This window comes from Pseudoliparis swirei, chromosome 12 (assembly GCF_029220125.1).
Source record: "Pseudoliparis swirei isolate HS2019 ecotype Mariana Trench chromosome 12, NWPU_hadal_v1, whole genome shotgun sequence".
NCBI lineage: Eukaryota > Metazoa > Chordata > Actinopteri > Perciformes > Liparidae > Pseudoliparis > Pseudoliparis swirei.
The window spans coordinates 10683531-10705725 of record NC_079399.1 but is presented as its reverse complement, the minus strand read 5'-3'; the positions used below and the strand labels follow the sequence as shown (position 1 = coordinate 10705725).

At 41.3% G+C, this 22195-nt stretch overlaps 4 protein-coding genes across 5 annotated transcripts in view; 1 reads left to right on the top strand and 3 right to left on the bottom strand.

The window, feature by feature from the left end:
* sesn1 (sestrin 1) overlaps positions 1-1466 on the bottom strand; it is a 51608-nt gene extending 50142 nt beyond the window's left edge. Inside the window, exons 1-2 of the mRNA XM_056427686.1 lie at positions 1452-1466; positions 351-661 (exon numbers count right to left, since the gene is read on the bottom strand). Of these exons, the coding sequence (XP_056283661.1) occupies positions 351-620 (270 nt within the window). The 5' untranslated portion in view covers positions 621-661; positions 1452-1466. The remainder of the gene's footprint in view (positions 1-350; positions 662-1451) is intronic.
* A 1381-nt stretch (positions 1467-2847) lies between these two features.
* cep57l1 (centrosomal protein 57, like 1) lies at positions 2848-6589 on the top strand. 2 transcript variants are annotated; one of them, XM_056428183.1, is made up of 11 exons: positions 2848-3157; positions 3652-3823; positions 3933-4121; positions 4213-4328; positions 4510-4623; positions 4715-4792; positions 5065-5154; positions 5233-5307; positions 5423-5685; positions 5763-5907; positions 6060-6589. In XM_056428183.1, exons 1-11 carry the CDS (start codon positions 3137-3139, stop codon positions 6264-6266), a joined length of 1470 nt encoding a protein of 489 aa, XP_056284158.1. In that variant the 5' UTR covers positions 2848-3136; the 3' UTR covers positions 6267-6589. The 2 variants fall into 2 exon arrangements, with proteins under 2 accessions (XP_056284158.1, XP_056284159.1); XM_056428184.1 differs by having other exon boundaries at positions 2849-3157; positions 3678-3823.
* Positions 6590-9256: 2667 nt separating this feature from the next.
* On the bottom strand, positions 9257-18566 carry cd164 (CD164 molecule, sialomucin). The gene is made up of 6 exons (XM_056427942.1): positions 18095-18566; positions 17553-17624; positions 13985-14053; positions 13551-13649; positions 13004-13066; positions 9257-12895 (listed from the first exon to the last, which is right to left on the bottom strand). Exons 1-6 carry the CDS (start codon positions 18327-18329, stop codon positions 12753-12755), a joined length of 681 nt encoding a protein of 226 aa, XP_056283917.1. The 5' UTR covers positions 18330-18566; the 3' UTR covers positions 9257-12752.
* A 1118-nt stretch (positions 18567-19684) lies between these two features.
* On the bottom strand, positions 19685-22189 carry ppil6 (peptidylprolyl isomerase (cyclophilin)-like 6). The gene is made up of 6 exons (XM_056428915.1): positions 22108-22189; positions 21929-22024; positions 20903-21091; positions 20586-20648; positions 20232-20379; positions 19685-19863 (listed from the first exon to the last, which is right to left on the bottom strand). Exons 1-6 carry the CDS (start codon positions 22183-22185, stop codon positions 19685-19687), a joined length of 753 nt encoding a protein of 250 aa, XP_056284890.1. The 5' UTR covers positions 22186-22189.
* Positions 22190-22195: the final 6 nt, after the last annotated feature.

Genomic DNA, 22195 nt, shown 5'->3' with positions numbered 1-22195 from the left:
CGTCTGCACAAAGAGGAATTAATGTCAATGCCAATCAGTCCATTTCCTCAGAATACCAAACATGTCAGGCCAAAAAAAGTTGTCACGCTTAGTTTTGCCTCTTAATAGAGGACTCATTAAGTGGAACCGCCCATAGCTAAATAAATTGTTTTGTTCTCTGTGAGTATAGAAGGAAAATGTGTATTTACAAAATATAATAATCTCTTTTAGTGCCAACATTAATCATCAGAACATAATAACCATGAATATAGATTATGTTATGCTGTTTCAGAAAGAATGTACAACAACATGATTACAAAATCAAATTTGGCTTCATGCTGTGACTTGAATTCAAATTATGAATCTCCTACCTGGACGCCCCGTAGAAGCCGAATGCATCGCTCCTTGACGTCGTCAAAGGGACACCGTTTGGAGAGCATGAGGAGGTGAGCCAGGATGTCGTTCAGGTCGCTGTCGGGATGGCTTCCTGAGGCTGGGGCTGACAGTGGTATGGGCATGATGGCCTCCACTTTCCTCATGACGTCCTGGCGGATGTTCTCCATGGCTTCAGATCTGGAGATGGCATCCCGGCTGCCCAGTCCGTTCCATCTCCCCAAAGACTCCTGGACCTGAACTTCCATCTTTTGATGTCGGACTAACGTTTGTGCTGTCTTACAACAGGCTATGCAACAAATAACACATTGTTTATGTATCAGCACGAAACAAAACAAAATGTTATGTTATACTAATGGGGAATTATGTTATTTATGTCAAACAGCGAAGCAGAAGTTAGAGCCAGATATTAGTTTACGAGAGATATATCGTATCAGCACATGTAAGCCAAGAAATAACAAGAAATTACAAAACATAAAATGTCAAAAATGTGTTTTCAAATTGCAATTACATTGAAGGAGTATATTTTTCAACTGTAAAATATTAATAAAAGCGATGTGTAGCTATGTAGCCTAAAGAAAAACAACAACATCAGAAGAAGTAGCTATATGGTTGTCTGATTTGTAAACCCTGAAATATCGGTATTGGCAACAAATAAAAAAGTGTCAGTCGGAATTTAAACTCTGATCATACTTAAAATGGTAATATTGCTATTTAGTTGGTTATCAATTTGCATGAAAAAATCCTCGTTGGACGGATTATTTACTGATGTTAAGCCACCAGAATCTAGCAATTATAGTGGTATTGCCACATAGCGTTAGTAAACAACAATTAACCGATGTTTGTTTATGGTTCATTATATTTATATATAAATATTAGACATATCATAAAAATATACCAATCCGCAACTTGTTAGGTTTTGAGTCCATTCAATCTCTCTCTGGCGTCAAGGCGTTCAAGCTGCCCGTTAACAAAGACGCCGTTAAAGTACAACAACAATGCGACTAAACACACACATTCCTACACTCAAACCTTTCACTCTGGACCAAACAGAAAAAGTGTCATTCTCAAATACTCACTTTATCCACATTCTTTGGTGCAGGTCTTCTCCTACGGGACGTCTTGCCACAGCACTGACCAGGAACGTTAGTCCCGGGGTAGAAACGACAGAAGCAACAACTTGAGGGGAAGGATTTGATTGGCAGGTCAGGCCAGCCAATGAGAGGAGTTCTGGGCCAATCTAGGTTGGAGCCGTGAGGATACTCACAAATGATTGGTTGGAGCGGCGTTGCCAAGCCGCCGGAAGGGAGGGGGGCGAGGTATTGTGGGAGTTGAGTTCTCCATGTTCGGCGAATGCTTTATGTGGTATTCTTTAGGAACTACATCTCCCATCATACACAGAGCAGCCTCCTTAGCTTATTTGTCGAAAGACCGAGGAGAGAGAGCGAGAGATAGATAGTTCAATACCAGTTAGATCGTGTAAGCAGGCAAGAAATATCAATGTCAACACTGAAAGGTCAATTCATTGTTTGCAACAAATTGTATTTGGATTCTGGTGTGCCATGTAATGAATGTCTATGTTCGGGACAAAAGATGCATAAACACTGTTGTGCTCACAGGGTGATTGATTAATTGATTTACTGGGTAAGGACACTTTACTTACAGACAATAGCCTAGTGATCATAAAATAGCGTCAACAGTTGTTGTTAATATTGTCGTTGTTGTGAAAGTGGGCATGCCTCTGCATACTATAATGTACTCTGCCGTCCCATTTTTGCAGCCTCGAGGTCTGTTTTTCACAAGGCCAACATCATTTTGGGGGATGTGTGTGTGTGTGTGTGTGTGTGTGTGTGTGTGTGTGTGTGTGTGTGTGTGTGTGTGTGTGTGTGTGTGTGTGTGTGTGTGTGTGTGTGTGTGTGTGTGACCCTCAACATTTCTCAAATCCTGGCTAGAACTCTGCTTTACATTTCTGGCCAACAGTTTAAGATGTGTCATTGTTTTTAGATTGTCTTGAAGAGTTCATGTAGTACAACCACTGTGGGCATTAACAGCACTTAATGTACAACAGATCACGTTTGTAAGCTTCCTCATGATGACAAATTACCCACAATTCTTATCAATGTGACATTAACAAAGCAACGACCCGTGGAAGCATGGAGATGTAAAGAAAAAAGGTAAACAAAGAGGATGATACATGGGTGTAAGGCTCATGAATAACATTTACACAACAACATTAAGGATCAAAGATGGAACATAAAAACACATGAAATCAGAGAAAATCTATTTATTTATTCAACAAATGTGTTATTTTGTTATTGCAGCTGTTTTGACAAATAAGTGAATAGATTATTTGAAATGACCTCTCATGTTCAAGGCCGGGAACTTCTTCAAACGAGGGAGTGAAAGTAAAAGTGAAATAAATACCCACCATTGGACACAATATTGCGTGGTAACGAGATATGTTGCAGGAAAATGCTGTCCCATTTATGTGTACACCATTTCAACGGGCTCTCACGCTCAACTCCTCAACAGGTGACGCCGGTGAGTGGCTGAGGGTTCAGGGTTTGAGGCCTTAGGGGGCAGGAGAGGGCCCGAGGGGAGGACGCAGGGCGCAGGCGGAACCTCTGTCGGAGGGAAATTTAAAAAGTCTGGACTACCCGAAGTGACAGGAAGCATTCAGGTCAACTCAGCCACTCGAATACTTCCGTTAGCAGTTGGAGAATAGTAGTAGTTTAGGAACAAGAACCAACCTCGATGTCACAAAATGGAGACTTATCACGACCAGGTAACGTTTGCAAATCAGCCGTTGGCGGAGAATTTTGGCCCGCACGTTAGCTTTAAGCTAGCTTTAGCTTTGTTTACCTTCGTTGTCGTCGCGAGCGGGTTCGGTGAAGGAGCGACAAGGTTTTGTTACGTTGCGTTTATCTGGCTTCACTAACAGTTGTAAAGGGCGTCACACCTCTATGCTAAGATAAAGCATTATCTTCGCGTGGTTTTTCAACAAAATGGTTTGTTTTCGTTTACGTGACGTGAACGTCAGCAATTTTGAAATGAAGATTATCTGAGTTTAACAGTGGTCTTGTTAGGAAACCCGCCTCTCGATGCATAAAGCTACTACACTTGTGTAGCTACAGTAGAGTTAGGAAATGATTCATTCGTTAGCTTTTGTCGATAGTTTACCAGTTAACGCCAGATCTTTCTCATGGGAAATAGTGACTGTTTCTTGTTCCAGCTAATGTGACTTTAACGTTAAATGATTCCTCCTGTTTTTGTCTGGAGACTTTCGATTCACCCTCAAAAAACAGTTACATCGGGAGCTATTACCAGCCTCCAAACAGGATACTACCAATAGCAAGACATCTCGAGTTCCCTGTCCACTCATCCAGCAGCATGGACCCGCAGCTGAACAGACCTCGGGGGTCCCAGAGCAAACTTAATATTGACAGCACAGGTATGGCACAACCATTATTCCAATCTTCTTGTCTCATGACATGTTATTGTTATTTCCATCTGCTGCAATTACCAGGTACGCTGTTCTGTTCTCGTTTACTCCTCTTCAGCTGTTGTTGATGCACTGAAGACCCTCCAGGAGAAAATCAGACGGTTGGAGCTGGAAAGAAAGCAAGCCGAGAAGAGCTATCGTCAATTCTCCCATGATGCTCAGAGGCATAAGGAGGTGACAGAGTCTTACACAGTGCCCATTCGACCAGCAGCTGGCTTGCCTATCACAGATAACTCTGGCAAGAAAGGTAAGTGATGGAAGCTGCGAAGGGAAAAGCCAATGCAAATGTCTTTTATGTAGTTTTCGTCTAATAGTAGTGTCTGTGTTTATAATAACAGAGCTGGACTCAAAGCGGCAATCTGCAGAGGCTCGGTGTAAGGTCCTTGAGAAGCAGCTCGTCTACATGAGGAAGATGGTTGAAAACGCGGAGAGGAATGTCCTTGTAGAGAATCAGGTTGTCCAAAAACTTACAAACTTAAACAGACAAATGTTAGACCCTAAAACTATAGGTGTATTATATTATAGAGAAATGGTGATGAGTCTGTAAAACATGCTCAATATCTTTATGACAAGTTTGATTTTAAAAATGTATGTTTTGCTAAATAAGTAGATAACTTTGTTTTCCTTTGCGCCAGGCCTCACTGCAAATCCAGCAGCCACGCAGCTCAAACACCCAATGTCAGCAGGATAAGCTGGAGAAACTTGAATCCGATTGTCTCAAATTGAGTCAAACACAAACTCTGGCAGAGGTTATTTCCAGTTTTTTTAAAATTACACTTATTACATCATTCTAAACATCACAAGCTGAATGACACTATTGCAATGCTCTTTTGCATTCAGACGAAGCTTGCCATTCTGGAGCAAAAACTGCTGAAAGAAGAACATGAGCGTAAACTTGTGCAGGAAAAAGCCAACAAGGTCAGTCCACACACTCAACTTTTCGGATCATCTAAAAAAAATGACACAATCTACATTTACACTTAATTTATTTAATTTGCCTTAACCCCAACATGCAGAAACAGTTAGCAATATTTAACGAAACAAAATTCCATACATTTTACTTACTATTAAAGGTAACTAGTCTGTTTTAAGTTGCATAAAACATACTGTCTAACAATGGTGAAATGCCATAAAATAATTTTGAAAAGGAAAAAAGACAGACTTAAAAAAGGCTATTTCCATGTCCACAGCTCCAGAAGGAGTTGGACATCAACTTTCGATTGGCTGTGCCAACTGCTGAAGAAATACGGCCAAAGAAAAAAACAAAAAAGACGAGCAAGGTACTTTTCTTCCTGATAAGCTAATTAACTGCCTGTACATTTGCCGATGGTAGTGATTAAAGCGGTTTCTTACCTCAGAAATCCTCCAGACAGAATGAGCTGACATCACCAAAGGGCCCAAGGCACACACAAATGCCATTTGTTGCTGGAACGGTGAGTCAGTTCTAATGCTGTGCACCGTCTCTAAAAAAACATGCATTATTAACTCTTTCCTTTTTTGTTGATTAATTTAAATTTGATTAATTTAAATGTCCTTCCCTTGTCACAGTCGACAAGCCCGAGCCATTCAGTGCACGCCAACGTACAAAGTATACTTCACATGATGAAGCATCATCAGCCCCAACTGTGTGAACGAGTGAGCACACTGCACAGGTTGGCTAGTGGAGCCAAGAAAAGCCTCCAAAGGGAATTTGCTCCATCTTCCACCACCTTTTACCAGCCTGATGGGGATCCGGTACAAGCAGATCAGCCACTGGGCTCACTTTCTGACCTGCTATTGGCTCTGCAGGACGAGCTAGGACAAATGAGCTTGTGAGTAAGCTTTTTGTTTTATTATTATTATTATTTTACACATTTAATAATCTGTCTGTGTGTTTTCTTTTTGTCAGTGAGCATCAAGAATTGGTACAACAAATAGATGTAACTCAACATTTCAATCAGAGGGAGGATCTGCAGAGAGAACTGGAGAGGTCGGTTGCCAGGATCGAGGAGAAAGGAGCTCAGATCACAAAGCTCCGCAAACACCAGGAGACGGTATGTGAACTGTCACTCAGTACAGTCCAGCAGCAGGCTTTGTGAAAATATTTAAGTATGCCCAGTGTCATTTTTCAGTGCCAGCTGATCTCCATCCCTAATTGTGTATGTAGATTATGTTACTAATATTTCCCTTTTGGGCTCCTGCACAGGTCCATAAATTGACTCAGAGCCAGCCATGTGCTGAGGACCACGCAGCTAAGAAGTTGAGTGGGATCAAACCACCTGTTCCCTCTCCTGTTAAGGCTAAGAGTAAGAGAAAGAAAGGTGGGACCACTCACAATAACCTGCAGCTTCTTAGAGAGACCCAGAAGTTCAGAAACGGCCTAAAACAAGATGACCTCATCTGGGAAACATGAGGTCCGGGCTTTGATACAACAGCTGGTTAAACCACAAGAATCCCTTTGGTTCCCTTCAGCCTGTTTTCCCCACTTCAAATGGCCTCTGGGACGTTTTTAGTAACAAATAAAAATAGGTAATACACAAAAGGGGTTGATAATGTATTACTCATAAAACCTATAAAGCAAAAATTGTGTGACTTAGTTGGCATTTTTTACATATAGGGTCCTTCATAGATGGTGTATAGTTTATTAATCATCACCTCATCCTGTCTCATCTCAAATGAAGCTGGAGTAATCTATTTTTATATTCTAAAATTCTAATAAAGCTTATTCTATTTGCATATTTTTACAAAATTGTTTGGTTCCCATTTTACTTCTGCCAACACAAATGTTTTTTTCTCCAACCCTCCACCATCAACTGTAATCCATGTTTAAAACCACTAGGTGGCAGTGCACATACTATCTTTATTTGACCAACGTGAAGGTTTTTACTCCACACACCAGGGGTGCTCAATACGTCGATCGCGATCGACCGGTCGATCGCGGCGACCTGCCAGTCGATCGCGGCGTAGTATTGGTAGATCGCATGACATAAAAAAATATTGGCCCGCCCCCCTGTCACTTTCTCTATAGCGCCACATTACAGCAGAAGCATGTCATTTCTGTCTACGTGTCGCGTTAACAGTCCTCTGCCCGCCGTCTCGTGCGCCGCGGAGCTCCCGACACCGGTTTGCGCGCATCGGGACGGAGCAAAGAAAAAGTCACTAGTCCTCTACCACCAACTCTACAGTCAAATTGTAATGATAAAAACTCAAATTAAGTCGGTGCAACATCCCCAACTGCCCTGTCAGAGGTTCTGGGTCATGGGAGTAGAAAACAGCCAGTAGTTATTGTTGCGCTCCGCATTCAGTCCTTTTCAGTGGATTATCGAGCTACAATTGCTTGGTGCTGGTATTCTTGGCATGACCGAGTTCATGGCATGGTTAAATGGACTTAGCTGGCCTATGAGAGAAAGAGACTAAACCTATTGCAGTGTTTCTCTGTGCTCCCATATTAGATTACAGAGCATGACTGGACACAGCAATCAGGTTAGCTGAGGCAAGTCGAGCCTCCTTCATGCCCACATAGAACATCTCTCCTGACCCTGCAGCTCTGATACCTTGTGACTGCACACCCCACTCTGAGTTGAATAGCAGCGATGTGTTCGGAGAACAGTGTGGGGTGTGTGAACTGAAGGATTTCCAAAACAGCTTCCATCTGATGAGGAAAGGTGCATCTTAAATGTGTAATTCATTTACAGCTTACAGTCTATTTCCTTGAGTAATATGTTTACATGGAGATAAATTGAAAAGTAACTTAAATACAAGTCTGTTTTTAAAAGTAAGCCAAAATTAAGGCTTTTCCACTTTGTAGAGGAGGTCTCCATAATAAATGATCTGTCCATTAAAAGCAGATACTGTGCAGGGTTGCAGAGATGTTATTGTCTGGTTGTCCCAAAAAAAGGTTCTCCCCTAAAACTGGCTTTGTTTCTGGGAAACTGTGTCGGCTGGGGACTCCGGGCGAATAACAGTGTGCTCAGCACAAAACATATTGCACACACATCTTGTTCAAAAATGTAATCAACTGATTGCACACACAGGAAAACATGCACACTAATATTTCCTTTTAGAGCTAACAGATTTTGCTACATCTGCAGAACCTTGCTGTGACCTCGGAAACTGACCATGTGTCCCGTCAGGAGAACCACACAGTGAAAAACACAGTGCTAAAAGCAAACTGGTTGTTTAACAGAGGAGGGATATATTTGCATTTGGCTCTCATTGACCAGTTTGGATATCAATTGTGCATGACAGCAAATAATGTTGCATGGTTGCTATACACTTTACCCGTTTGCTGTTCAAAACATGTTGGTTGCTATCAATAGAAAGTAGCAAACCAGTTTGCGTGCGAGTCTGCTCAGTAAACTTAAAGATGAGATCATGTCTGCAGATTTCAGGAAAAGCTGTGACAATACAGCAGATCATTGTGGGGCTTTTAGTTTGTGTATCGCCAAAGGGGGGCACTAGTGTCACTAAAACCCCTAGAGCAGTGGCTCCCAACCATTTTGAGCTCAAAGCAATGTCTCCAAGCCAGATAACCAGTTACGGTCTTGTTGGTGTGTCTTGGAACTTCTAGAGGCTCAAAGAGGCCAAAGTATACACGTGAAAACTGTATTTGTATAACATGTACATGTTATACAAATACAGTTCTTTGTCATCACATCAGTTATCTAATGTACCCTCTGTATCATCTTGGAGGCCCTTGCAGGGTCCCAAACCCACAGTTGGGAATCACTACACTAGATTACCAGCCAGAGAATTAAGATTGAGGGTATTGACCGAGTTAGGGTGGATCCAGGATCTACAACATCAGAAATGCATGTCAATAAGAATCTGATTATGTTAATTATATTGATGTTTTTTCCAATAGACTCCAAACACACTTGGGACAGGAGAGCAGATCAAGCCGACAGTGGGGCGAAACAAAGTCCCTCTGCCAGTTCAATTTGGTATTTAAGTTAATTAAAAGAGAAAATGAGATGCAACTCTAACCAGCAGCTGGTTAGCTTAGCATACAGCCTGCATACACCTAGGTTAGCCTTCTGGGAACAAAATACACAGTGTGCTATATTTGTTGCTAAATCCAGATTTGACATGTTACTACTGTGGATTTTGGTCACCAATGTTTAGATGCTGTAAGAGGACTTGAAGGCATGGTTTGTTCAGCACTGCTTTGCTATTGTTTTCTTCTGTAACACGATACCTCGTTGACTTAGCATTAGCCACAAACACACACATAGCCTGAATTCGATACATTTTGTTGTCCAGGCAACTAGCCGTTCAATTGTCACCATGGCAATGGAGCCGCAGACCTGGCCGCGTGAGTCATCGGCCCACTTGTGATTTGTCATGTAAATGACCTCCATGAAAAGTTGGCACTGCTGTCAAATGAAAAAGGTAAATGCGGTGATTTGTTGAACAATTCAAACTTTATTGGCTTTACATCGTGAACTAAAGGTAACACTTGAAAACAAGGCACAACATAAAAAGGGTTGAGGGAGCAAAAAGGAGCACAGAACATTTCAGGAGGCTTTTTGGCAACTGCAAGTGTCTACATGTACAGTCTGTGTGTCAAAGTGTGGTGGGGGGGGCAACAAGAGCGTACCTACAAGACCGATGGCCTCCGACACAAAAGGTAAAAGACACTACAAAGTGTGCACATAGCAATAAGCCACGGGGCAAAAAGGAGGCGATCGAAAAACTTTTTACTTGTTCATCTGGATACTAAACGCTGAACAACTGAGGAAAGCTCTCCATGAACAAGCACACATAAAATCCCTACGAGACAGAAAACCAGTCATTCAATAAAACAAATAAAGATTACAACAAAAGGGAACTTCAAGTCATCACATGGCTGATTGCAGTATGGAGGAAGTGTTGCAGTTGTTTATTTTGTAACAATGTGCTGGTGACAGGTTGACCAGGCGTCATCTAGTTTGAAACTATGCCCCTCATTCGCTGGTTAACGCCATTTAAGCAACATTTAAAATGCCTATAATTCTATTGTGTGATTGGTTGAAATGTAGGCACTTAAATGCTAATAAGGGCCAACCATTACGAAAACGATCAACTAAGTTTTCAATGGAAAGCCGCCTGGTGATCGCCTGGACAGCTCGTCACCAGCAAACATTCTGGGTTTGATCAAGAAGTTAAGGCTGAGCGTGACAAGACACTTCAGCAGAATACAACACAGAAATCCACTTCACAGGGGTCTGAAAGTGCAGAGTCACATTATTATTCAATAGGTGCGTCATATCCTTCTACAAACTACAGATGGGTATTAACTGAATAAGGCACTTTTCCTTAAGTGGTGCACTGTCTGAGTTAGTGACTTGTAGTTGAAGCTGTGGAGAGGCAACACAATGGACATATTGGTTGGCATGGATACCGGAGGTGACAACAACAACACGCGATGCTGTGTTCTATGGGAATGCAGCGACCGTGTCGAAAGCAGTGGTTAGGCAGCATGCCACTCAACAGCTGGGAATACATCTCAAAATAGTTCTCTTAATTTGGGCAGAAGCTCTCCAAAGCCAAGTTGGGTCTTTGGGCTGTAGCCGAGTGCCACCAGGCGACTAGGTTAAAAGGCGTGTCAACGGTGAGCAGCAGGAAACGTGTAATCCTAAATTGTGAAAGCCAAAACTAAATGGAAGAAGAAGAAAACATTTGCACACTCAAACATTTCTTATGGCCTGTGGCCATACAGAACAAGGTGATTATTGATATATTATCTAGTAGATATTCAAGACTATTTAAACAAGCATTGGATTCTTTTGGGGCTGAACCATGAAAACATTTACAAAGACAAAGTTACAAAACAAAGCTTGTCAGTGCAATGCTCAATTTCCATGCCAAAACTGAAGACATTGGCTCAAAGCACGCCGTTTCAAGGCATTCTTTCAACGAGCATATGAGCTAATCACAAATAATCAAGTGGTTTTAATTGTCTAAATCCTTATGCAAAGAGAGGAACAGTCACCACTCCAAGCACCCAGCATGCGATAATGAAAAGAAGGCATTAACAAAACATTCTTGACACTGACGAGCAAATTATACTGAAAAACACTCCTTCATTTCGCCTTTTACTCATGTTGAAACCAAAAAGAAAAAGAAGAAAAAAACAGGACATGGCTTTGTACAGGAGTGACAAAATGGAAAGAAATAAATCACAGTTAGCAGCAAGCTAGTTAGAGAACGTGACGCGAGCGTTAGCACGACAGCTTCGTTGTTCACTTACAATCCCCTCATTTACACGGCAAAGTCAGAAATCAGAGGCGCAATGCTCATTTGAACAAACAAACAGTCCAACATTTTTACCTCAATGCACTCTGCAATACTCGTTTTTAAATTAAGCCCAATATGTTATCCATTTCTTTAAAGTTACATTCCCTGATTTAAAGCACCTAACAGCAACCCAAAATGTCCCGCAAGCTCATCGTTCATGTTTTGAAATAGAGTTCTAAAACATAAATAGTGCGGTGGGAGGATATTTTGGAGCCGTATTGGGTGCTACAAAAAGGGAGAGCACTTTTAAATATTCATTGATACAAAGTCACCAGTGAAAAACTTCCATCTCGATCGATCAAGACCCTCAAATAACATCGATTCACTCCCTTCTTTAAAATAAAAGGCTCTTCAGTCCAGCTGGGATACAACGGTTCTCCCCCAATATCAGCACAGCGATACCGCTTCATCCTTAAAAACAAACTAACGATAACACTTGGGCCTCAACCAGGAAAATGACTCCTCTTCCTTTTCTCTCTTTAAGTCATACTGGACATTAAAGGCACTTTACTGCTATCACTGTCCACATCAAGAAGGTGCATGCCATAATCTGTATCTCCCCATTCTCTGTATTAAACATTAACACTTAATTGTTCATATTTCTGAATTATTCTACAATCTTTCATTTTGACCCACAGGCCTTTTTTGGCTTCCCCCACAGAAATGTGGGCAACAGGCCAGCTCCATGTTGGAGTGGGTACGTTTTAAAGTTGGTCAAGAAGAAGTAACTGGGCGATTAAAGGATGGGAAACTAACTTGATGTGGGATTTATTGCATTGATCTGCTCTACTGGCAGTTTGTTTTTGACATTTGTTTTTACAGCTAGTATTGGGTAAAAGAATTCCCCGGTAATCAACAGCAGAAAACGACCAGCACTCCTAAATGCCACGGGAGACCCCCAGATGAGACTGTTTACCAGAAGGATGGCTATTTGTTTTTGTCTGACGTCAGATCATTAGCGGTTGCTTTTATTCCCCACCACTTTTCCGTCATGTATGAACACATATACACGGCGCAGCTGCTCGGGGGCACCTACCCACGACTCCACAGGCTAAAAGCAATACTGAATCATCAGTCTGTTGAAGAACAGCCGTGAACTCAAACAGTGTTTCCAATTCAAGACCAAAAAATATGAACTTACTAAATGCACATGCTACAAGTTTGCAGCTGTACTCCTACGCATCAACAGGAAAGCTACTTTGGGTACATGACTCAGCCTTTAACTCTCATGTGGTGTATTTAATTGAGGAGGCCATGAAGAGAGGGGCTGCAAATAACACAAACTCCCCCCTCAATTCGATGGAAAACGTTTTTCGCAGAATAACTAACAGCATGATGGAGGTGGGAGTAGCTCCCAGATTATGTAATCCCCATGCTTAAATTACCATACATAAATGCCTTAGTGTGTGTGTCTATATGTGTGTGTGTGTGTGTGTGTGTGTGTGTGTTACAAGAGCAGGGCTAATGCAGGCCTAAACCACAAGTGGCACAGACATCAAAGATGTAGAAAACCTGGTTGAAAACACTGCTCGAGTCCATCGTGGTGAGTGCATGCCGAGTGGGGAGTCTTCTCTGCAAGGTTCTAGTTGGCGGGGATTGGCTGAGTAAAAGTGCGGCTGCTTCAAAGGGTGTGGTAGTTGCGTTCCTTGGACTTGCAGAACTTGTAGATGAAGAAGATCACGGCCTGCAGGCCCAGGATCAGCACGATGCCACCGATGAAGCTTGCAGCGTCGAAGGTGTTGTGAGGGCCAGGAGAGGGGCCGGCTGTGACAGAAGGGAAATAAGAATATTTCATCAATGTTGTTTATGTACAATACGGGGTGGATTTGGAAATGTTCTTGCTCCGTCGGAGTGTCAGAATTGTTCACTGACTTGTCGCGGATGGAGCCGTAGAGGTGGAGATGTTACTATTGTGAGTGGGCACAACGGTGCTGCCTGTAGTGGGCACAGTGAGAACACATCTATTAACATTTACACTGCACGCCTCGAGATTGGCAGACACACACACAGTCACTCGCGGCATTAGTAACTCGAGTAAACACTCCTTGAGCTGCTACTTTGCCAGAAATTTAAATACTAGTGGTTGTTACAGTGCAGGAAAAACAAGTTTCATGAAGAGATCAATCAATAATAACTGGAGAATAGCTCTAACATTCAGCATTGTTTCCTGTGAATCCCTCATGATAATAAAAAATCGCTGACTATACATTAGTTTAAAGGGGGTGTTGGTTTCATTCAATTCTTAATAGTTAGAACCTTTCTTGAATAAACCACTGAGTATTTCTTTCTTTTACTTTCTCCATCTGTAGTATTTATTAAACATATCTCAAGTAAAAAATAAACAAGACCACTTTGCACCTTAAATGCTGGAGAACACGGACTACAGCAGGTGTAGCAGAAGGTTTGTGGGACTGGTTACCTGTTGTGGGCAGAGCGGTTCCGGCCGAGGTCGGGACGGAGACAACAGGGGTGGTTGGAGTGAGAGGGGGAACAGATGTAGAGAAATTTGTAGCCGGGACTGTTGAGATAGACAGGAAACCAATACAGACACGGGGTGAAAGGGGGGAAAGCAAACAATGGCCAGAAAGTGCACAGCGCTCCCTCGTCATCGCTCCTGGGCAGGTGAGACGAGTCTTTTGAACGCAAACACAGCCGATGGAGACGCAGCCGAAAGGCGGAGACGGACCATTAACTGACACCTCAGTTCAAATGTAGCTGAAGCCAAACAGAATCTGCAGATTTTATCGTGTGTTCTTTTATGTACAAATAGAGAGTTCGATGAATCTCTTCGGGCCTAAAATAACATGTTAATTTCCAATCTAATATTTGAAACCACTGTGCCGTTTGACTTACCGGAGCAGTACACTTGGGTGCAGTTCTCATTATCTAGCAGAAGAGTTGTGTTGCGACAGCCAACAGTTGCTGTAAGAGATAAAAGTATCAGGGATTAAATGGCTGATTTGTGTTCTGGACATTATACACCTCACAAAGAAGGATGACCACCGACATCATAGTGCGTGTCCAAACCATAATGGCCTGATTAATTGTCTCACACTTGTTTTGTGCATACAGAAGAGTAAAGCAACATGATGTGCAGTCCTACACAGGAAGGGGAGAGCAGCGGATCACACAGGCCCACTTCCTGCCCCCCCCCCCCATCATAACACTGGATCATTTTAAAAGGGTGCATGCCTTTCTTTTTTTCTTTTTCTTTTTTTTAATCAGCACCGTTATTGGCAATATACAGTCAGGATTGAATTAATGTATTTAATGTCAAATGATTTTTTAATTTAGAAATTAATCTAACAATTTTTTTTAAAATATTTACCTGTTAAAAATTCTTAATTAATTAATTTTCCGTTGAAATATAAAGTGAGTATAAGGGGTAGTACCAGAAAGCACTGGATGATATATTTACATATAGAACATCAGTAAATGTAATTTACTTAGTTTGATTTAAGACTTGTTAGTTATATAGTTATTTGTTTTCTGAATGTTCAGTTTGCTGACTCACAGTTTGCTCACCGAGGTGTATTCCCCTTTATTGTGAAAGCAGATTTTTAATTAACCATGACAGAAGGGACTTTGCCCCGCCGTGAAGTCGTGCCCATCCCAAATACTCAACAAGAACTCGTCATTTTGCTATTTATTTCTTAGCTGTAAATAGAATTTGAATAAATTAAAGACAGGATTAACCATAACCAAATGTAATTACATTATACAAGTTAAACAACACAGACATGTCTATCAATGTGCCTGTGTCAAAGTGAGGAAACCATGAGTCACAGCAGACCGTCAGGACCATGTGACTATAGATGCTTTTCACACCCAGTTATATCACTTCACTTACGCCTGTTGTTCAAGCTGAACGGTAGACGCTAGAAACCATTTTCTTTTTGCCAAAACAAAATAATGTTGTTTTTCTCAGTTGTTCACGGGTTATAAATTAAACTGGATTTATTCCATTACACACTAGCTGCTGAGCAATTGGATTTGTCTCACTTGTTTGAAAAGTTTAAAAAAAGGTGCCCAGGGACAAGGAAGTAAAAAAGAATATTTCCCATAAAGCTTTGTTAATAACTATAGTGACGAGGAAGGCCATGAAATGCCCTTTACCTTATCTTTGTGTTGATAAAAAAGCTCTTGAAAATGTTTATTACATGAGCATATTGTGGCATTATCATCCTGGTTTACAGGAACAGCATAAAGGGAACTGACGACGCGATGTAAAAGGTGCCGTAAACACCTTCCTGATTAGTAATACTATAATCCACAGAAACCTAAGGGAACGAGGCCCACCAGATGGCTGCCCATAAATTACAGATACACCAAGTCTAACAGTCAGGCTGCAGTCATTGTTGAAAGCATCTTTTGGCTTTCTCCAAATAGGGTCAAGAGTGACTCACCGGCCTGCGTTACGTTCTCCACAGCTCACAGGGATACATTTTGGAGCAAGTCAGGCCTTTTTGTGCACTGGCCTTGGAGACGAGCAACGACCAAATGGCCGAGCCCACATCGGGATTAGTTTGTGGAGCCCGATATGTAAAGTTTCTGTTTGACTGTCACATGGTTCAATTACATGGAGGCCATGGTTTTGTGGTCGTCGGTAGCTAATCTGTCCACCGTTGTTTCCCTCTGCTAATGAAGCTTGATTTATGTGCGATCTCACCATTTTCTGAACTGCTACCCAACAGTATTCAGCAGTTCTGCCTCGACTGATCAGGAAGTCCAATTATCACAAGAAAAAAAGCTGCTTCATTTATCTTTAACTCAGAGTAAAACCTTTTAAAGCTGGAGATGTAATGAACAATTACTGGTAATTCAGTGACATCAAAGATAATCACACTGTGATCTGTCACTGCGATCAATGTATGTCGAAGCATGTGGGAGGAGGGTTTTGTTTCCCCCTCCTCAGTAGGTCACTCACGACTGTTACCTCACAGGCAGCTGTGAAAGGTAGGACCGACTCTCACCCTTTTCCCCGATGATGACATCACCACCACGAGGTCCATACACAGCTCGCTCAAGCTAACAGAGGAAGTGAAAGCCTCATCGGACCACAGAAAAGAGCGCCGTGGTTAGGAGCACTCCAACTGCCTTGTCAGACTACAGCCTGTACTTAGAGGCGCTACACAACTTGCGTGTACACGTGTAAAGTTGTTTTAGTGTTTCAACACGAGGCTGCAGGGGAAAAAAAATCACACACAAAAATCCCTAAACCGAAGATAAATCTGATAAAGACAATGCGGTAGCATTGTGGTTATGCTGTGCTTCAGAAAAGCCACCTCGACTGGCCAGAGCTGACCTTTGCGGTTGTTGCTGAGTTCTTATAAAATATGTGATTCATAGGTTTGTGAAAGGTTACAGCTCGCCGCTTACTTGGTGTGTGCTTATGTGCGTTTGTGAGCATTTAGTGTTGTTCAACACTGTGGAGCCTGCTGTAGCCTGTGGAGTAGCTGGTGTGAGTCGTTTGTTCGGGTATGTCACAGAACTGAGGAGAGTCTTTGGGTCGAAAAGACACATTCAATATTAAAATCAGCCAAACCTCCCTGAAACAATCACCCCTTATCTTCTGTACCTTAACATCAGAAGATGAAAGGTAAAAAAGAAAATAGATGCCGATGAAATATTTTGTAGAATAAAAACACAAACCATGTCGATGAAAACCTGTTTAAATTACTGCAAACGTAACACGAGAACAGATCTCAATGTATTTGGTTTATTTTGCCTGTGGGTGATGTGCTTATTTCCTCATGTGCAATAAATGCAATTGTGAACCTCACTTGGGAGATACAACGAGCTCTTCCTGTTTCCCTCGGCTCTGAGACGAGGTACATAATTGTCGTCTCACCTGTTCAACCACCTAATTAACCACGAAGTAATGTACCATTAGAGGAGTCTTCGAACTTCAGAGACAAAGCAGAAGGAGTGTGTTGGATCAACAAATCTTTATACGCCCTTTGAGAGAATCACAGCTCCACATGCCTGAAGTTGTCAAACAGGTCCACTCCCATGAGGTAAAACACTGGTGCTCATCCTCAACACTCTCGTCGGCGTGAAGCTTAATTAATGTGTACACGCAGGACCACCAACTAGTAATACAGTTAATACAGTCGAAGAACATGTCACATGAAACTAATCTTTTTGTCCTTTCTGCAAAATCTTTCCTGTGCCAGGAATCTCCAACCAGCCTGTCCAATATTGTTGTTGCCAGATGATTACAATACAGTTTGGGTTTCAGGGAAATTGAAATGACGTCATCTAAAAGTCAAGCAACCACTGCATACATTCTCTCCATACCATATGAATCATGTTGTGTCCAATCAGTCCAGCTGCCAGGGCATTTTAGAACCCACAAAGACCAACCTGTGCCTCTCCCTTCACAACCTGATACACTTTTATGATTATGACATATACTCACATGCTGTGCAGTTAACCCACAGACATCCTTTAGAAGTTCCACATGAATCACACGACATCGAGGAACAATCATCTGCAAAGAAGTGATTCGACAAATTTAGTAGTGGCATGAATTTTAAAATGTGACAGAAAAAAAAAGAGGTGATTGTAAACAGTTGCATAACAAGCTGATATGGATCCAGATATGGTCTCAGTTACAGTGACACCTCCACTAGTCAGCCCTGTGTCCCCGTATGGTTCACCAGAGACACACTAACCTCGGGCCGACGTTAATGTTCTGGAAGCTAAAGCGTCAGCTAATCAGGACAATTTGAGCGTGAAAATAAAACTGACAAGTAGTCAAAAAAAGAAATTGTTATACACATACATGTATATATTTTTCGGAAACAACAAAAGGTTGAGTGACAACTGTCAAAACTAGACGAGGCGTCGGCGTCATGAGCGCCCATGCAGGCGCGCTCCGGGCGGATGAAGCTAAGGAGCGACGCGGTCGGTCGGTCGCAGCTAGCCGCTTAGCTCCGCGGCGAGATGTCGCAAACTTACCCGAGTCCGTCGCGACTGATGCGCCGATCAGAGCCAGAACCACAGTGAAAAACACCACCTTCAAGCCCATGACTGCGGAAAACTTATTGCTGTGGCGGGTCCGGCGGGAGAAATAAATGTTTCTGAGGAGAAACGTCGAGATCGAGACTTCCGAGATTTCACAGCTTCCTCCTCGTCTTGCGTTTCTGGTCGCTGCTGCTCGCGCTAGCTCGCTACTTCCTACTTGACAGGTCATGTGGCACTTCTTTTTTTCTTCTGCTGGGAGGAGTGGGGAAAAACCGAGTGCACGTGAAGCAGCCACCGCGTCAATGGCAGGCAGGGAGCTTGTTTAATGATTGAACGTTCATGATTTATCATTAAACAAGCTGCGAGGTGTAACTTTTATAATTGGTTGAGGTAGACGCTTATACAATATAAGATACCAAAGTATACCTGTGAAGCAAAACACTGAATATTAATACAGTAAAAATAGCCGAGCACACATGGGCTGATTGGCAAACATGCACTTTGAGCTCCTGACACGCACTTCCCACTGGAAGTTGTTTTTTTAGGGGATGAAATTTGATCAGTATCATTTTAATCTGCTGTTTATGTCGAATAAATTAAGTGATAGAAAATGAAAATTCAGTCTGAAACAGGGTCTCTATCTGACTTTTGGAAAAAAAGAAACAAGTTAATTAACCATTAATGTATATCACTCTGAGCCTTACTCATAGGTCAGAATTATACTTTTGACAGCTAAAATTATATCAAACAATGAAGTTGAATCTGCTTATTCCACCTCTGCGTTTTTACTTATTCAAATATACTTATTGGCAAAGACAGAAGAAATTGAGTTGGCCATTTCTGTGCAAATTACATGTTGAAGACAAATATGTTCGGTTCATTCCACCTCATTTACAGTATTGTTTTTGCATTAAAGTAACTGCAAGTTTTGCTCTGATAAAAACTCAATATATAACATTATGAATATTGTGTGTGTTATTTATATACCTGTAAGTATTTTGTGAGTAAATGTTGCTCTCAAAAACACAAAGAAACTAGTATAAAATCATATTAATGTACACTTACACCGAGTAATTTATGGGAATGTGATGATAAAATACTGACAACATAAAACCCAAAATATACTTTATCTAAGTCATGCACAAACAGAAGGCCACAATCCAAGAACATAAAAAAGTTAAACAAATGTCAGTTGTATGTATCTTAGGTGTATTTAATTTTTTTATTTTTATGTACACACTTTACTTAAAACGTCAACACTCCACAATCTGTAATTTTACATTCATACTTGGGCCTTTCATTGCAAGTCTGAGCTTCTTCTAATCTCCTGAGGACGTCGACACCCTCAACCACACAACTAGAATGGAAAATAAAGACATGAGGCCTGAGCGAAACTGTATGAGAGCTCTGAGATATTGCAGCATTGGAAAATGAAATAGGTGTGATACACACCCAAAAGCAACATAGGTTCTGTCCATCCAAGTTGTTGGCTGCAGGGTGATGTAAAACTGGGATCCATTGCTATGGGGACCCTTATTGGCCATTCCTAGAGTGCCCCGTCTAGTGTGGGACACGGCAAAGCTCTCATCTAAAAAGAGAAAGGACACATGTTGAGGTGAATTTACAAATAAATCCACTAATATACACTCGTGGGTTTTCATGGCAATACTGCCGATGTGTTGGAATGTTTATATGTTTTTTACCTTCAAATGTTGGTCCATAGATTGACTCCCCTCCATCACCTTTACTCTCTGGAGAAATATCTGCAAAATTGAAAGATATATGTATCATACCACAGTGGTACAAAATCACTTCCTTAATCTCACAATATATTTGCTGACGACTTGAAGTGCGGTCATGAGTAATGCGGACAGGAAGTGAGAGTAATTGCGTATTTCCTTTTCTGGAAACAGAGTCAGTCAAGTTGAATAGTTTAAAGTCCCAGGACTAAAAATGTATTCATATATTTCCCATCTCTCCATTAATGCATTCCAGATGTAAATCAGATTAACTGCATTGATACTAAAGTTGGACAGGAGATTATACAACTCTGTTCGACTTATTTTTTAATTGGTATGTTAAAACCATCTACATGTTATTAATATTATTACAAGACAAATGTGGAACATACCTCCACCTTGCACCCAGCCGTTAGGCACCACACGATGAAACATAGAGCCCTTGTAGCAAAGAGGGAGGCCGCTCTGTGACAGACCGCGCTCTCCTGTGCACAGAGCCTCAAAGTTCTTTGATGTCTTTGGACAAACATCTGAGAACAGCTGAGAAGAGGGAGGACAATGTGCCTTGTTAACATGCTGCAGCTCTGTAATGGCAATCTTGTATCATTCTTGTATCAGCAATTTTAGCATTACCTATTAATGTTCTGTCAAATTGGTCTATGAGGACTACTTGCCAAAGTCAGAGGTTTCAGGTCATACAGGTGGTATGTGCAAGCAATGTGAAACTACATGAATGTGTGCCTCACCTCAAACAATAACTTCCCCACGGCCTCTCCTGCTATGTCAATGTTCATGAAGACAAACCGATGCTGTAAATAAATGACAAAGATGTGTATTCTTTTCATTTTAATGTTTAAAGGTCAAAGGTGAAAGAAATATGTGATTTTTAGAAATATTCATAGAGAAGAGCCTATGACTGGAGTCTGATGGTTTGCAGATGTTCCTCTCATGTAAAGATTTCAATGACCTGCTTCCTGATACCCACCACTAATAGAAAATAACTTTCGGTCCATTTTTCCTTTTACCTAAATGTGTTCTTTTTGTGTCACAGGTGTTGACTTGCCCCATTGTTCTGGAGGTGTTTGGTGTAGTAGTCCTCAGCGAGAGCCGTATAGAAAGCCTGTGGCCGAGTGAAAGAGAAACTCCACTGATTCTCGGCCCAGCAGGCGAGATCCTTCTCATTACCAAGGAGAAGGCCGTTCAGAAAGCACATTAGGCTGCTGGAGTACTGCCACGCTTCACCACGCAACTCCTTGAGTCACAAGGGTTAGAACAACAGCGATGTTGTGATTCAGCCTTTCAGAATAAGCACGACGTCAAACTACAGAAGGACTGTGTTGTGTCGGGGTGTTGAGCTGTATAGTAGAGCATCACAACCATCAGCAAGCAGCTTACACAATCTACAGAAATGGTGGAAAGTACCACACATATTTAATGAAGTAATGTACACTTGTTATATCTACTTTATTTGAGTATTTCATTTATTAGTAATAAGATTATACATGAAACAGTAATGTGCTTAAACTGCAATGCCCAGCAGTGTTCACGATAAACAAAACGAGCTCCACTTACATTTGCTATGTTTTATTACTTATTTTTAATAACTTATTTGCTTATTTATAATTACTGTTTTGATTTTGTTTCTTTTCTTTTTTTAAATATTGTTTACACTTCAACCTCTGCTGCTTTAATCTTGTAAATTTCCCCACTGCAGGACTAATAAAGAATTATCTGATATTATCTTATCTTACACAATGCACCATTTATAGTCATATGATTTAATAATAATATAATAACCCAGTATTAATGCAACACCGAAATAGGCCATACTTCTGCCTAATAAGTGGTTTCACTTGAAGTATATATTTTGTATCCTCACAACTGCATGGACAGCAGTTTTGCTCTTCATGAAAGAATATATTTATTTGACAATCTGGCATAGACATAATACTGCTCAGGATCCCATTGTGAGAGAATATTTACTTTCCATTTCTTTGCAGTATATATTGTCTATGCTATTTATGATTTGTAGCCCAAAAACTATTTGGTTGATGGTTGTATTTTAAACGAATATAAACAGACGACATACCTTTTTCTTTTCGGACAGATATGTGTGCCAGTCAAATTCCAGTAGAGGTTGAACTTTTGGATCGAGAAATGCCTTCGGAAACTTCTGCTTTAGTCCCTGTTTTGATTCGTCAAAAGATAAAACTGTTGATAAAGTTCAGGTGAAAATATGCAAAATAACACAAAGAAGAAAGACATTACCTCGGCAATACTTCTGGCGATGCAAAAAGTATGGTCTGTAATTAAGCCGACAATTTCGAGGTTTATCTTTGAGTCCATGGTTGAAAAT